This window comes from Crocuta crocuta, unplaced genomic scaffold (genome assembly GCF_008692635.1).
Source record: "Crocuta crocuta isolate KB4526 unplaced genomic scaffold, BGI_CrCroc_1.0 scaffold24, whole genome shotgun sequence".
NCBI classification, from domain to species: Eukaryota; Metazoa; Chordata; class Mammalia; order Carnivora; family Hyaenidae; genus Crocuta; species Crocuta crocuta.
The window spans coordinates 14433016-14448719 of record NW_027530974.1 but is presented as its reverse complement, the minus strand read 5'-3'; the positions used below and the strand labels follow the sequence as shown (position 1 = coordinate 14448719).

Genomic DNA, 15704 nt, shown 5'->3' with positions numbered 1-15704 from the left:
GCGGGGAGGTGGGTGTGGGGGGGGGTGGCGGGGGGAGGAGGTTTGCCTGCCAAAAAGGTGGCTTGCTTTTTGAGCTATAAAATAAAAGTGCAAGGGCACCCCCCCCTCCGGCACAGCCAATGATTTGTCGCTTTACCCAGAAGCCTATCAGAAACAGGCTGACATCATCACTGCTAAAATACTCCAGCAGCTGTGTTTGCTACTAGTGACTGGAGAGAATCAGAGAGAGAGAGCAAGAAGGGGGAGGAGGGAGGGAGGCAGGGAACCGATATCTGGATTTAATTTACGTCCCAAGGGCCCAGAACTTTTCCCCCCTCGTCCGCGTGGCACTGAGGAGTTTGCTGCCCCCGACCTGGGCCTGGAGAATCAGCCCGTGTCTTCTTGACTGGCTAGAAATCACTAACGCTTGCACCCGCGGGGAGATGTAGGAATGTGCAAATTGTTTTAACTTCATTAGCAAAAATCACAGAATTGATTGGGGAAGTTGTGGGAGGAGGGGTGGCTTTCTACACCCCAGACGGATGGCTTTATGACTCCAGGCNCGCCTCCGAGACACGTTGCAGTTTCCTCCCTCCCCAGGACAGGCAGACGATTCCTCGGACAAGGAGCCCACAACGCTTCTGTAATCCTTGGCTTTTCCGCCTCGCAGCACAGAGCTTCTAGAAACTACCCACCTTGGTTCAGCAAGCCAAAAACCAAACAGGGACGTCGAGGGAATCTTTGCTGACCTCAGGCTCATAATCAGCACCCAGACCTCCCGGGAACCAAGCCATCCCGAATGAAACTGAGAGGTTTTTCCTTTGGGAGATTATTTGAAGGAGCTGAACTGATTATTACTGTAGAGAGACACCACCCCCCCGCCCCTCGCCATGTGTCGTCTCCAGCTGAAGCTACGGACGAGGCAGCGTAGGAGAAAACACCGCTGCCTGTTTGTCCCGGTCCCCATGGCATTGCCATAGCCAGGGTGGCACTTCTCTCTGCCCAGGCAGCATCTCTGCACCTGTGCTCACCCCGCTGCCGTGGGAGAAGACACGGGGACTCCCAGGTGTGGTCTGGCCCTTGGTGGACACACCGCGTGTCCTTCCTCTCGGGCTGGAGGACAGCTAGCACGTTGCACCCAGAAGGGAGAGCCTCCCTGCTTCCCTCGTGCTTAGTGACTCCGCGTGAAAGTCCCAGTAGACCACAGAATCGCTTCCCTTGGGCCTCACTCCCACGTACAACAATCCGCTTAAAATCTCCTGCAGGATGGAGTGTGTAAGCACGTGGCAAGTCCAGAGGGATCTACCGGCACTAGCGTGAGCCAGTGCAATTCACAAGGAGAACGGGGCACCCTCTGAGTGGGAAGCGTGGTAGCCGGTAGGAAACCGCAGTCGGAAGGGCTCTTCCCCTCCTCCATAGCGCGGGGGCCCCGCACACGCGGACACAGGTTAGCCCACAGATACTGTGTCGCGCATAGTGTCTCAGCCTTCCGGTCGGCTTTCATCGTGGGAAGAATTAGGGTGCTTGTAAGGATTAAGGAAAATGTGTTCAGAGGAACCAGCACAGGATGTAACACCCAGTGGGCCCTTGATTATGTTCGTGTCCCTCCCTTCTTCAACTTCTGCAGCTTTGGCCCTGAGAAGAGAAAAAGTAGCTTTGGAAAAATAAATAAAAGGCATCATGCTCTACAGAGAATTTATGGGGCGCGGCCTGGGTGGCTCGGTCAGTTAAGCTGACCTCGGCTCAGGTCATGATCTTGCGATTCGAGAGTTCGAGCCCTGAGTCGGGCTCTGTGCTGACAGCTCAGAGCCTGGAGCTGCTTCGGACTCTGTGTCTCCCTCTCTGCCTCCCACTCGAGCTCTGTTTCTGTCTCTCAAAAATAAATAAAAGTTTAAAAAGAATTTAATAAAATAAAAATTGCTTATGAAAGGTGAGGCAGTCTAGAAAAAGCCCAGAAAGAAGGATGAAGTCCTCTAACATGCGCAGTAAGCCGGTTTTACCCTCCTGGGGCATACTCCCTAAGCACGGTTCCACAAGCCCTCCGGGAACCCTAAGTGACCTGCGAGCCAGTAGGCAGAGAGATGAACTGTATTTTTCTGAGCGTGAGCTGGACTGGAGGGCTGCGCCGGTGACCCCACCATCCACAGTCGTAAGAGACCCAGAAATGGAGGTTTCAGGTGCCTGTCCTCTGCCAGGTGCCCGCTGGGGGAGCCCCTGCCCAGGACGGCCCCGCCCAGGGAGGTTTCGGCTTCCATCCGTCAGGCGTGTTCTGTCTGCAAGCAGCCTCTGCATCCCCGTCTCGTGCTCCCCAGGCTCAGCTTTGCTAAAGAGTGACACAAAACTGCCTCGATGGAATTGTAGTAAATTTAGTTTAATTTTTTTAATGTCTATTTATTTTTGAGAGACAGAGCATGAGCAGGGGAGGGGCAGAGAGAGAGGGAGATACAGCATCCGAAGCAGGCTCCAGGCTCTGAGCTCTCAGCACAGAGCCCGACACGGGGCTCGAACCCACAAACCGCGAGATCATAACCAGAGTTGAAGACAGATGCTTACTGGACTGAGCCCGCCAAGCACCCCGTAGTAAATGTTATGTGTAAAGTGCTCCAGGGCAACACTTTTCTTGGACTGTGTCTTTGCTAACTGGCGAGCTCCTTACCGTGTTCAGGCTGTCTCTCACTTCCCTGATCCTCTCGAGGTGACTGCCTCCCTTAACCTCCATGGTGGTTGCTTAACATTCACTGCCATCTTCCTCTCGCAGCTGTCCTGGGGTGCGCGTGCACGTGTGTGTGTACACGCACGTGCACGTGCACACGCATATAGCATATTACAATAATGTCCTTGCTGCACGTCTGCCAATGGCTCTTCTTTCATTCCACTGTTTCTAATTTGACGGCGATGTTATGTGACTCATCAGTGACAGCATTGTGCTCTAATGGATTAGCCGGTGCCTAAAATTCACCAGAGCCCTCATGCAAGCGGCACAGAAGTCTGTAGACCGACTTGCCAACATTTCACACGCGGGGCTTGGTGGGAAAGAATCCTAATGTATCAAAAAATACACAGTGACCATCCTGTGTGCCATAGCCCGGACCTGGATCCGGAGTCTAGTTGTTGGTGATAATCCTCTCGGTGTGAATGCGAGAAAGGCTCCACCAGAGAAGTGGCATCAAACCACATTTTATTTATATGTCTGCGTCCCCTTCAAAATAAAAAAATTTTAAAAAAAAGGAAAAATGCTCTCTTTTAGCCCATGTGTGATTTCGGTGCATCCCCAACCAGGAGGTCTTACCTGTATGATTGAATGAAGCAGACTCCCGTTGCTGCTTATAGCTGGTTGGTAATTAATTAGGCATTATTGTTTAAAGTAGTTTTACTTTAACGGGGAAAAAATGGCGCAGAAAGTACAGGGATTCCCAGACACCTAGTTTCCCCGTTAGGAAAATCTCGCTTCTATACAGTTTTTGTTACAGTGCATGAGCCACTTTATTAACCTAAGTCAGGAGCTTTCGTTAAGGCTCCCTCTGCTTTCTGCGGTTTGGTCAAATACATCCTGTCATGTCCTCGGCATTCTTGTGTTATTCAGAGTCGTTGCACGCCCTAAAGATCTGTGTTTCACCTCTGCATCCTTCCCGTCTCCACCCCCCTCCCAGAGCCCTGACAACCACTGATCTTTTCACATCTTTGTAGTTCTGCCTTTTCCAGAATGTCATCTAGCTGGAATCACACAGTATGTAGCCTTTTCAGACTGGCTTCTCTCCCTTAGCAATATGCATTCAAGGTTCCCCCCTGTCTCTTAGGGGCTTTGATAGGGCATTTCTTTTTAGCACTGCATAATACACTGTTTTCCTAAGGCACACCTTTTAAGACCCCAGGGGAGGGGGGCAAGTGAGATAGAATCTGTCACCCCAGTCACCTGTTGGGTCAGATCCTAAAGGGCCCCCCACTGCCGCAGTGGGGGCTCTGGGAGTCAGGCTACAGAGTATGAGAAGAACCCAGCGTATCATTTGGGATTTGTGTTTGGGGGCATCTCCATGCGAGGGTGTGGATTTCCCGAACAAGCCTGAGTCAGGTTTAGTGTTCAACGTGACTAAATGTTTAAGTAGAACACTCACAGATGTTCTCCAGTCGACTAAAGAGTTGTGACTGCTTTTATTAGTGATTTTTAAACACCGAAATAAATGGGTCTCTCACTTATCCCCGTGATCGTTGCTGCAAGGTTTTCTGAGTTTTCTGGATGTTGAGAATATACGTAGTCATGCACACTGGCCTTCAAAGGAAGCAGATTGACTTTTTTTTTTCCTGCTGGTAAAACGGGATCAAGCATTTCACTTGCAGACGTAGTTGGCAATTCCCAACTTAATAATTTCACCCAAAGAAAGACGCCTTCGCTGAAGCCCAGCTTCTGAGAGATCCCATTGATCCCGGATATCGGCGGAGTTTGGGATAGTGCCAAGCAAAAATGTTTGTAAAACAGATGCCCTTCACATTTGTGAAAACACAGAATTCTCATGGAGGAGAGGGGAGACATATTTAAACAACAGACGTTTTGTTTTCTTTATATCTTGTTTTTGGTGATATGTACATATGTGTGTATATAGACATAGCACCAATCTAAGATTGAAATCGACAACCCAACGGCATACATAAGTGGATATGCATACAGTGTTTAGATGCACTGGTAGTTGACTAAATAGTTAAAGGGATTTTTATGTAACATACACACCGAGGAGCTAAAAATGATCTTAAAGAGTCCATCATGAGCCAGACCAGGAAGTGATGCTGAATAAACAATCATCAGCCCAGAAGTGAGGCTGCGTTGCCTCTGTCTTGACTCTCCCATCCCGAATAGAAACTCTAGGTGATTGTTTTAGAGGTTGGTTTAAGAGGGCTGAAGAGAGGGAGGGGGTGGGCGGATTTCTCCTCCAAGCAGCCGCGAGCTAACGCAGAGGAGGGCAGGAAAGGGTGGGAGAGGATGGGAGGTGATTCACCCCTAAAAAGGAGGGTGCTGGCCACAAGGCATCCAGAGATGAAAGGCAGAGGGGCCTCAAGCTGACATAGGACAAAAGCTATTCATGCTCACAGTCCATCCTGCAGACTGCTCAGAGTGCTTGGGAAAGAATGTATTTATGGGTTGAAAAAAATGGGCCGTGTGGAGCTGCCAGAAGTTATATAACACGCTTTGGTTTTATATGGCACTGCCCTCCTGAATATAGTTTCACTGGGGTTTAATCAGAGACCGTTTGAAGCCCGACATGGTCGTAACATGAATTAATGATCGTTAGCACCTCTGAAAGAGCAAAAGGGAACTCAGGAGTGGAGGGAAGGTAGCTGAAGTACGATTCCGCGAAGTCATGAGCAGCCTGACCGGGGAATGATGAGTTAAGGCAGCTATCGCTCAGCCCAGAAAGCCGCCTGTTCAGGGGTGAGCCAGACCCAGGGAAAGCTCTGCTCCTCTCCCAGGGGAGGACTTGCGTCCGATTTAGTCCCAGCTGGTGAAAGCAAGCAAGGTCAGGCAGAGCCTTCCAGTGTCTCAACGTTGACCTCTGTTGGCCGATGGTGGCATTGCAGTGTTTTTACATACAGGAAGCAGCGGCGGGACTGAACAGGCTGGAAAGTATCCTACACTCTGATGATAGAACAGTTGAGCAAAACAGGCAACGTCTCAGTCCTCCCAGAGTATATGGTCTTGAGGGAGCCTGGAGGAATCAGTAAAACGGGCAAATATGTAAGCAAATTTTTATTCTTTTTTAACATTTTTTAGTGTTTATTTTTGAGAGAGAGAGAGAGTGCGCACATTAGTAGGGAAGAAGCGGGGGGTGGGGGGAGACACAGAATCCGAAGCAGGCTCCAGGCTCTGAGCCATCAGCACAGAGCCCAACGCGGAGCTCGAACCCACAAACCGCGAGATCATGACCTGAGCCAAAGTCCGGCCGCTCAACCGACTGAGCCGCCCAGGTGCCCCATGTGCAAATTTTTAAAACAACGCCCCAAAAGATAAGAAGTGATAGGGAAAAAAATAAAGCCGCCCAGAGAGGGTATGGATACTAGGGATGGAAGGTCATTTCTTTAAATAGGGTGGTCAGTGAAGCTGTCTCTGAAAAGGGGAATGGAAGACAGCGGTACGCAGGGCAGCAAGGACTCCACATGGAGGGAACACAGATGCCCGGGCCCAGAGGCTCAAGTGTCTTTTGGAGTTAAAGGATCGACAAGGAGACAGGTGTCACTGCAGTGCAGTGATTGGGGGCAGGGTGACATGCAGGCCGCACTGGGCTCATGATGGCAACTTTTTCTTCCAGTGAGGAGCTGCCTTGGCCAAGGCAGTGGTGGTGAAGGCAGTAAGAAATGGTCTCAACCTGCATATAGTTGGAAGAGGGGACCAACAGCATTTGCTTGTAATTTGGAGGTGTGCCGTGTGCCAAAGAGCCCGGCAAATGCTGACTCCCAGGCCCTTGACTTGAACCCCTGGAAGAATGGGAAGGCCATTCACGGGGGGTGAGGGTTAGAACAGAGCAGTCGCTAGTGGGCAGGAGCATATCAGGAGATCTATCTCGGACACGTAAAGTTTGAGTTGCCAGTAGCCACCCCCACTGGACGCCATCAGCTAACATGGTGGCCATTATCCAGCTACGCCCTCGTGAAGTTACTTGTTTATTTGCACATCTCGCCTCCCCACAGAAGGCAAGAACTGGATGTTCAACTACAGGTACTGCTGTCCGGTCCTTAACACTTAGGAGGTGCTCTGGGTTATGGATCAAAGGTGATTGCAAACTCTGGAGTGTGAATACTTGATCGGTAATATTTTGAAGCTCTTGGTGCTATAGGGAAGACCCACCTGGGTCTCTAATTCAAGCACTTCACATACTCATCGGTCTGGTTTAAAGTGACATCCTGTGACAGAATCACCCATCTTTGTTTCATGTCGAAAGCAGTACCTGTTGGCAATGGTGGCGTGTTTTGAGGTAGATAATGCTCTTCATCAAGGGCAGATGAAGCAGATAGACCTTCCCATGTATCGTCTCATGGAAAAAATCCTTTGGTGTGATTTCTTCAGTAACTGTTAATGATCAGCTAACCTTTAAGAACGTTTACGTCCTTCTGACAAACCTAATTATGAAATAAGAATAGATTTGTTATGAATACTTTAGTGTGCTTACTGGAGGTATATGCAACAAGAGTTTGACTTTTACCAGAGAAAGAGGAAAAAAATCACTTATTTTAGGTCACATATATGCAGGCAAAAAAAAAAATACATTATTACCTAGATAATTCAGTCTACATAATTAGGGAGGAGAATAATATTAGTGAGGATAAGTATTAGCGAGGATAAGTAATTAGTAAAGACAAAAACAACGTTTGGCCTAAACTATCCGGTCCACTGCTTACAATGATCAGATTATCGAACAGTCTTTTGCTCGCAATTTGCACAGACCCAGCTGAAGATGGGCAATGTCACATCTTTTCCCAGGATAGCGGGGTTTCTCTGGGAGGGGCCAAAGCCAGAATTGAGGAGGAGGGGATCAAGAAGAGCAAGCCTTTGAAATGGTAGGGAAGATTTTCCCAAAGCTATCCAGTTAGAAATATATTCTATTATCATGAGCTCTTTTTAGTCCACATCTCAAATATTCTCCTCTCTCCTCGTCACTTTTCTTACATGAGTTTTCAGGTAGGCCGTTCAAGTTATAGACCATGTTGCAGTAACATTTCATTCTAAGACTGGTCTTTGGAGTTTTGAGATGAAAGTAATGAAGGGCTTTCAAAATGCCCCAAAACATGATGGTGCATATAATGGGAAGCATATGTATCTGCGTCATAGCTATTGGAATTACCAGTACTGTTGCCTCTTATAAAGTCCTCAAAGACAAGTTCTTCTTAAAAATTAGTCGACACAGAAGACCATGGGGAAGGGAAAGAGGGAAAAAAGTTACAGGGAGAGAGAGAGGCAATCCATAAGAGATTCTTAAACACAGAGGACAAACTGAGAGTTGATGAGGCGTGGGGGTAAGGGGAAAGTGGGTGATGGGCATGGAGGAGGGCACTTGTTGGGATCTGCACTGGGTGTTGTATGGAAACCAATTCGACAATAAATTGTATTTAAAAAATTAGTCGACAGATACTTGGTAATAACGTGTGGATGTTTGCAGTGAGATTTGTTTACGAGTAGACAGTAAATGTTATTATGTTCAGAATATGAACTATTATTGGCTGCTCTGGGGATTTCTAGAATGTGGCTCCCACACCAGGAACCTGTCCATTAGTAGGCATTGGGCTGTCTGTCAGCAAGGAGACAGACTCTACCCAGTAGAAGGGATCATTTAGGAAAAGGCAAAGCCAAAAGAGAGGCCAGAGTGTTTCTAAAAACAGTTTATGGTATTAGGAACATCACATTACCTCCAACTGGTATTCAGGCAGAGATAAGCAGATAGATTCTTAGGAGGTATTTACACTTGAGCACTTTGTTTCTGTGACTTTCAGTTGCAGCTAAGGAATCCCCACTTGAGGGGGCCTGGGAGGCTCAGTCAGTTACGCGTCCAACTTTGGCTCAAGCCGTGAGCTCAAGGTTTGTGGGCTCAAGCACCGAGTTGGGCTCTGTGCTGACAGCTCAGAGCCTGGAGCCTGCTTCCGATTCTGTGTCTCCCTCTCTCTCTGCCCCTCCCCTGCTAGCACTCTGTCTCTCAAAAAGAAATGTTAAATTTTTTTTTAACATTTATTTATTTTTAAGAAGCAGAGATAGAGCACAAGTTGGGGAAAGGCAGAGAGAGAGAGGGATATACAGAATCCAAAGCAGGCTCCAGGCTCAGTTGGGGCTCAAACTCACGAACCATGAGATCATGACCTAAGCCAAAGTCAGACAATTAACCAACTGAGCCACCCAAGTGCCCCATGTTAAAAGACTTTTTTTAAAGAATTCTCACCACTTAAAGCAGGATTTGTCCTTTCTGCTCAGCCTATGATATTAATGCTCTAAGAGGCTTGGGTTGGGATTTATGGAGTTTGCTCCAAGTTGGTCCCTCCCACTTGGAACCCATTGGGCGTCCTGATCTGGTAATGTAACTTGTAGATATGTTTGTACATACCTATATGCAAATATACAGGTGTGCGTGGTATAATGCAGTTCTGTAATTGAATATCAGCCTCACCACCCACGTATGTAGGGAGACTAGAATTGTATGAGTAGATACAAGGCAGACACTACTTCACAGTTTTTGTGGGGTTTTTTAATTTTTTAATGTTTTTTTTTATTTATTTCTGAGAGAGAGAGAGAGGCAGCATGAGCAGGGGAGGGTCANGAAATAAATCCGTGAGCTTATGCCATTGGATCTTCTTTATTTCAAGTGACATTTAGCACTGTTGGGGGTAGTGGGAATGTTAAGTTCCTCTCTTTTAGTGGTATTATAATATCTTTGTTCACAGAGGCAGGGATCAGGAGCATAGGGAAAGACAATGGGTTTGGGTCCAGCAACTGGGATTAAATCACTATTCTGTGTATCTTATAGTGAGGATGTTAGGCAAGGGATCTAATCTGTCAGAGACAATAGTTCCTTATGTGTCGAGTTGGAACAGTAGTACCTTTTTCACTAGTTTGTTGTGAGAATAAACAAAGTATTTTTTGTGAAGTTTGTACCTAAATGGTTGACAGATAGCAGACGTTCAAAAGTTTTGAGCTCTCCTTACATTATTAAAATAGCCCGGAACAATGAAGTCTTCCCCCCAGATAATATGCACGTTTTTATGGGCTCATGCTCACACACACACTATAGTAACCAACTTGCATATAAATTCATTCCTGTTGTTCCCTCTATAAATACTATGCCTTTTATAGAGCAGATAAAGTATATCATTTAAGAAGTGTGTGTAGAACTAAATCAATCATAGTTATCAAGGGGCGCCTGGGTGGCTCTGTTGGTTAAGCATCCGACTTCAGCTCAGGTCATGATCTCATGGTTCGTGGGTTCGAGCCCCGCATCGGGCTCTGTGCTGACAGCTCAGAGCCTGGAGCCTGCTTCGGATTCTGTATCTCCCTCTCTCTCTGGCCCTCCTCTGTTCATGCTGTCTCTCTCTCTCTCTCAGAAATAAATTAAAAAAAACATTAAAAAAATCATAGTTATCAAAAAAGATGAAGCAGATAAAATAGAAGGTCACAATCCATATAAATTACATGGAAATTTACTACTTTTGGGGTTTGGGGGTATTTGATTATTTTTTTAAGTTTATTTACTTTGAGAGCGAGAAAGAGAGAATCCCAAGCAGGCTCTGCACTGTCAGCACAGAACCTGACACGGGGCTCGAACTCACAAACCATGAGCTCATGACCTGAGCCAAAATCAAGAGTCAGATGCTTAACCAACTGAGCCACCTGGGCATCCTTAGGTTTGAGTGCTATTTTAATTACTTATGTGTTTGTGTATGTGTGCCTATGTATAAAATTCAACAGAACGTCTTTAATATTATTATATGTAGTCAATATTATTTTGATTTACCCCCATCTATCATTTTCCTTGTTCTTCATTCCTCCCTGCATGAACAAATTTCCACCTAGATTGATTTTTTCCTCTACCTAAAGAATACTCTGTAATATTTTCTGTAGTGCAGATCTCTGGTGGTGAATTCTCTTAATTACTATTCATCTGAAAAATGTCTTTATTTTGCCTTCATTCCTGAGGGATCCTTTTGCTCAATATAGAGCACTTGGTTGCCAATTCTTTTTCTTTAATGCTCTAAGGATATTCCATTGTCTTCTGAACAAAATGGTTCCATTTTTTTAAGTCCGTACATTTTCATTGAAGGAATTTTACATCTGATTCCTCCCACTGCCAGTCCTCTTCCTTCTTCCATCATCAGAATCACAATCTTCAAAATAGCCATGTTAGAAAGAACGTCTGTTGAGTCCCAAAGTGTCACTGTCACTGCCAAGTTCTTTCAGTTGGGCTTCTCTGATCTCCGCTTGACCACGGACACACATCCAAAGGTCCTCATTTGTGATCTTTGCCTTGCTGTTGGGCTTGCTTAGCTCATGACAAAGACTTAGACAAGTAAGAAAAACAAATTCTCTTTTGCAACTCAGAATCATGGTTGAATGTGAGTTTTTGGGGGGTTTGTTGGGTTTTTTTTTTTATATTTTTATTTATTTCTGGGAGAGAGAGAGAGAGACAGCGTGAGCAGGGGAGGGTCAGAGAGAGAGGGAGACACAGACTCTGAAATAGGCTCCGGGCTCCGAGCTGGCAGTCAGCACAGAGCCCGACGCGGGGCTCGAACCCATGAACCGCGAGATCATGACCTAAGCGAACGTCGGACGCTTAACCGACTAAGCCACCCAGGTGCCCCTGAATGTGAGTTTTGACACAGATAAGAAGGAACGTGATACCTAAAATAGTCCCTTGGGGTGGCTCAGTCGGTTGAGCATCAGACTTCAGCTCAGATCACAATCTCACGATTGGTAACTTCGAGCCCCACGTCAATTGAGTGTCCAGCGTCAGCTCAGGTCATGATCTCACAGTCTGTGAGTTTCAGCCCCGTGTTGACTTTGTGCTGACAGCTGAGAGCCTGGAGCCTGCTTCAGATTCTGTGTCTCCCTCTCTCTCTCTGCCCCTCCCCTCTTCTCTCTCTCTCTCTTTCTCTCCCTCTCTCAAAAATAAACAAACATTAAAATAATGCTTTTAAAAATAAAATAGAACAAGAGAGTCCCATTATTTTTAATGAGAAGTCAAGTGTGAATGTAATTGTTGCCCATTTGGAGGTAATATATATTTTGTTCTAGAGGCTTTTAGGATTTATTTTCCTGTCTTTGGTTTACAGCAGTTAAATTCCGCCCTGCCTAGGTGGAAATCTTTTTATTTTTCCTGTTTAGGGGTTATGTGGATTATTGTCTCATACCAAGTTTTGGAAAATTTTTAGCTAGTATCCCCTCACAAATGTTACTTCTGCCCTGTGATCTCCCTCTCCTCCTGGTAGGATTCAATGTATGTGTCTGTTATATCTTCTCAGTGTGCCTTCTATGTCTCTCACACGTCCTCTGTGTTAGCGAACCTTTTGTCTGTGTTTCGTCCTGTACGGTTTCTTCCGAAGCCTGAATTAAGGAATCCAGTTCGTTAGTTCTGTCATCAACCACATTTATTCTGTTGGAAAATCCATTGCATTTTTTTAATTTTAGTGAATATACGTTTCTTCATTCTAGAATTTCCATGGGTCTTTGGAACATAGATTCTAGTTCTCTACCAAAATCCTCAACCTTGTCTTTAATCTCCTTAAATATTGTAAACGTAGGCCATTTTATTTTTTCATTTATTTTTCCTAATTTTTTGTAACATTTATTTATTATTGAGAGACAGAAAGAGACAAAGCATGAGCATGGGAAGGGCAGAGAGGAGGGGAGACACAGAATCCGAAGCAGGTTCCAGGCTCCAAGCTATCTACACAGAGCCTGATGCAGGGCTCGAACTCATAAACCATGAGATCATGACCTGAGACAGTCAGACGCTTAACCGACTGAGCCACCCAGGCGCCACTATTGTTTTTATTTTTAAAAATATTTTTTAAAGTTTATTTTTTGAGTGAGAGAGAGAAGAGTGCCTGTGAGCAGGAGAGGAGCAGAGAGAGAGAATCCCAAGCAGGCTTCATGCTGTCAGTGCAGAACCTGATGCAGGGCTCATTCTCACGAACCTATGAGATCATGACACTGACTGAGCCACCCAGGACCCTCCCCGCTTTTATAAGTCTTTTTAAAAAATGCTTATTTATTTATATTTGAGGGCGGTAAGGGGAGAGAGAAGGAGACAGAATCCTAAGCAGTCCCTGCACTATTACTACAGAGCCCAGTGTGGGGCTCGAACTCACAAATGGCGAGATCATGACCTGAGTCTAGGTCATTTTAATGTCTGTGTATCTGATATATCAGAAGCCCCTGAGGGCCTGCTTCTATTATCTGTTGTTTCTACTGGGTTTTTAATCATGTCCTCTGGTCTATTTGTGGACCTCATCCCTCTTTTTTATTGAATGTCTTTTATTTGAAAATAATGTCAAATAATTATTTTATTCGGAAATAATCCACGACTTTACCCCGATTTTCAGGACTAAGATGATTAGAATCTGACCTTCAGAACTTGAGAAGGCCTGTCTGCTTCTGGCTCCTTACTTCTAGAGTAGAGCACTTTGGGGTCACAGTCCAAAAAAGTGGAGCTCGCCAGAGAGCACCTTCCCCCGATATACCAGAAGGGTACCCTGAATTTCTTTCCCTTCCACCCCCACCCCCCACCATGCTCTTGAGATTACCAGAAGTCCACTTGGTTTTAAAACTGTTCCAGTTTGGAATCTGCAAATGCCCTCAGATGAAAATAGCCCGAAATACTAGGCTTAAATCTCTAGACTGTCACCCTTTTCCTGAACCGTCCCCGGTGAGTTTTCACTACCTTATTTTCTGTCTGGTGCCATAAGAAATAATTTTTTACATTCCGCCCTTAGTTTTTGTCTATTTGGTTTTTGCTCAGAGTATTTGGTTGTCCTCAACAAGAAGACTGGTCCGAATGGCTTATTCCACTACTTCCAGAAAAGCCATTGAAAATTGCCTCTTTAAAATGACTTCCTTGGGGTTTGTTTGTTTTTTTTTTTTTATGTAGCGTACAGTTGAAGAAAATAAATTTCTAGGAGAATTAAACTTCTAGAACCTCAAGTGCATTTCGGCATAATTTAATGGTAACAATAAGACTGGACAGTTTGCACATCCCTACGCACACTAGCCTATCTCCTTGCCTTTGTTCAGGCTCTCTACTTCTAGGAATGCCTTCTTGCATCCACACCTGGACTCCGCCCTGATTCTTTGTTATAACTCAGCACAGTGTATCCTCATCCAGGAAGACTTCCTTAATCACCTCTTCTTCAAACCAGTCTATGCCTTTCCTCTGCCCTCCAACAACTTCATGTTGTAGTAAAGTGTCACAGCCCCACTCGCCACATTGATTGGCTCTTATGTTCATGTACTCCTTCTGCCTGCTTGCCTGTGCTCCCCTCTGGGACCAGGACTTTTCAGCTTATTTGCTGAGCGCCGTGCATGCATGGCACATGGTGGCAGAGAAAACAGCAGCTATGGAGAGGATAGTGAGCTCTCCCGGCTTTTGATACTGGTTTTCAGACCAATGCACAGACTGATTTGAGTACCCGGAGCTTGACCTTGGACGGGCCAAGTACTTGAGCTCTCTGTGTCCAGTTTACCCTCTCCCCAACACCGTCCACGCCTCTCCAAATGCTGCCCGGCTCTCAGGGTCCCAGGAAAATGGGGAAGCCGTCCCTGTTTACTGCAGCCTTCACCGGCTCTGCTCTCCTGGGTTCCTGAGTACACACTCATTTACCCGATAAATATTTATTAAGCTTCAGCCGTATACCAGGCCCCCTTTTAGGGAATATGTGGATATAAACGGGTGAGTGGTGCCTGGTGGAGGTTGCATCCAGTCTCATTCTGATTCCTGATTAGCTCTGTCCTACGTGAGAATCGCTTTTGTCCAGTGAGCCGATAAAGCGCAAGACTCTTATCTTGTGCTCCAGTTTCCCCGCAGAGCCTCGCTCGGCCGGCGCTGAACACCGAGCCCCTGTTCATCACNCTCATTCTGATTCCTGATTAGCTCTGTCCTACGTGAGAATCGCTTTTGTCCAGTGAGCCGATAAAGCGCAAGACTCTATCTTGTGCTCCAGTTTCCCCGCAGAGCCTTGCTCGGCCGGCGCTGAACACCGAGCCCCTGTTCATCATTGCAACCCATTTGTTTTCAAGGAGGCCAGCTATAGAGCTGATACTCAGTAAAATGATACTGCGAACACTAAATGGCCTTTTTTTCTCTTTACTGGCTTCTACCCACCAGCTATCTATGGTGAGTACAGGTACAGCAAACGAGCCTCATTTGTGCGCGTTGGCGGATGAGGTTTGTGGACCGTCTTATCCCCTCCCCCTTTGGCTTATGTACGCGTGGGTGTGTATGAAATAAATACTAAAACGTCTTCATCTGTTTCCTTCCCCTTTGCCCTCTCTGTCTCCCACTGTCTCCGCAGGTCAGCGTGGAGGTGTTGGTAGAGTACCCTTTTTTTGTGTTTGGACAGGGCTGGTCATCCTGCTGTCCAGAGAGAACCAGCCAGCTCTTTGATCTGCCGTGTTCCAAACTCTCGGTTGGGGATGTCTGCATCTCGCTGACCCTCAAGAACCTGAAGAACGGCTCTGTTAAAAAGGGCCCGCCCGTGGATCCGGCCAGCGTCCTGCTGAAGCGTTCAAAGACCGACAGCCTCGCGGCCAGCAGACACAGGTACGCCGAGCAGGAGAATGGCATCAACCAGGGAAGTGCCCCGATGCTGTCCGAGAACGGCGAACTCAAGTTTCCAGACAAAATTGCATTGCCTGCAGCGCCCTTGCTCACCAAAATAGAACCCAGCAAGCCGGCGGCCACGAGGAAGAGGAGGTGGTCGGCACCCGAGACCCGCAAACTGGAGAAGTCGGAAGACGAGCCACCTTTGACTCTTCCCAAACCTTCTCTAATCCCTCAGGAGGTTAAGATTTGCATCGAAGGCCGGTCTAACGTAGGCAAGTAGAGGCAGCGTGGGGAAAGGAAATTCGGCTCTCCCTTCTCATTTGTATCCAGATTACTGTACTGTAGGCTAAATAACACAGTATTTACATGTTACCCTCCTTAGGTTTCTGTTATAACCTTGTCATTAGAGTTACAGCTGGTGTTGCAGCAGGAGACCGGGGCACA

At 46.5% G+C, this 15704-nt stretch overlaps 1 protein-coding gene across 1 annotated transcript in view; it reads left to right on the top strand.

Moving 5' to 3' along the window:
• ATXN1 (ataxin 1) overlaps nt 1–15698 on the top strand; it is a 19541-nt gene extending 3843 nt beyond the window's left edge. Inside the window, exon 3 of the mRNA XM_077769985.1 lies at nt 15010–15698. Within this exon, the coding sequence (XP_077626111.1) occupies nt 15010–15540 (531 nt within the window). The 3' untranslated portion in view covers nt 15541–15698. The remainder of the gene's footprint in view (nt 1–15009) is intronic.
• Nucleotides 15699–15704: the final 6 nt, after the last annotated feature.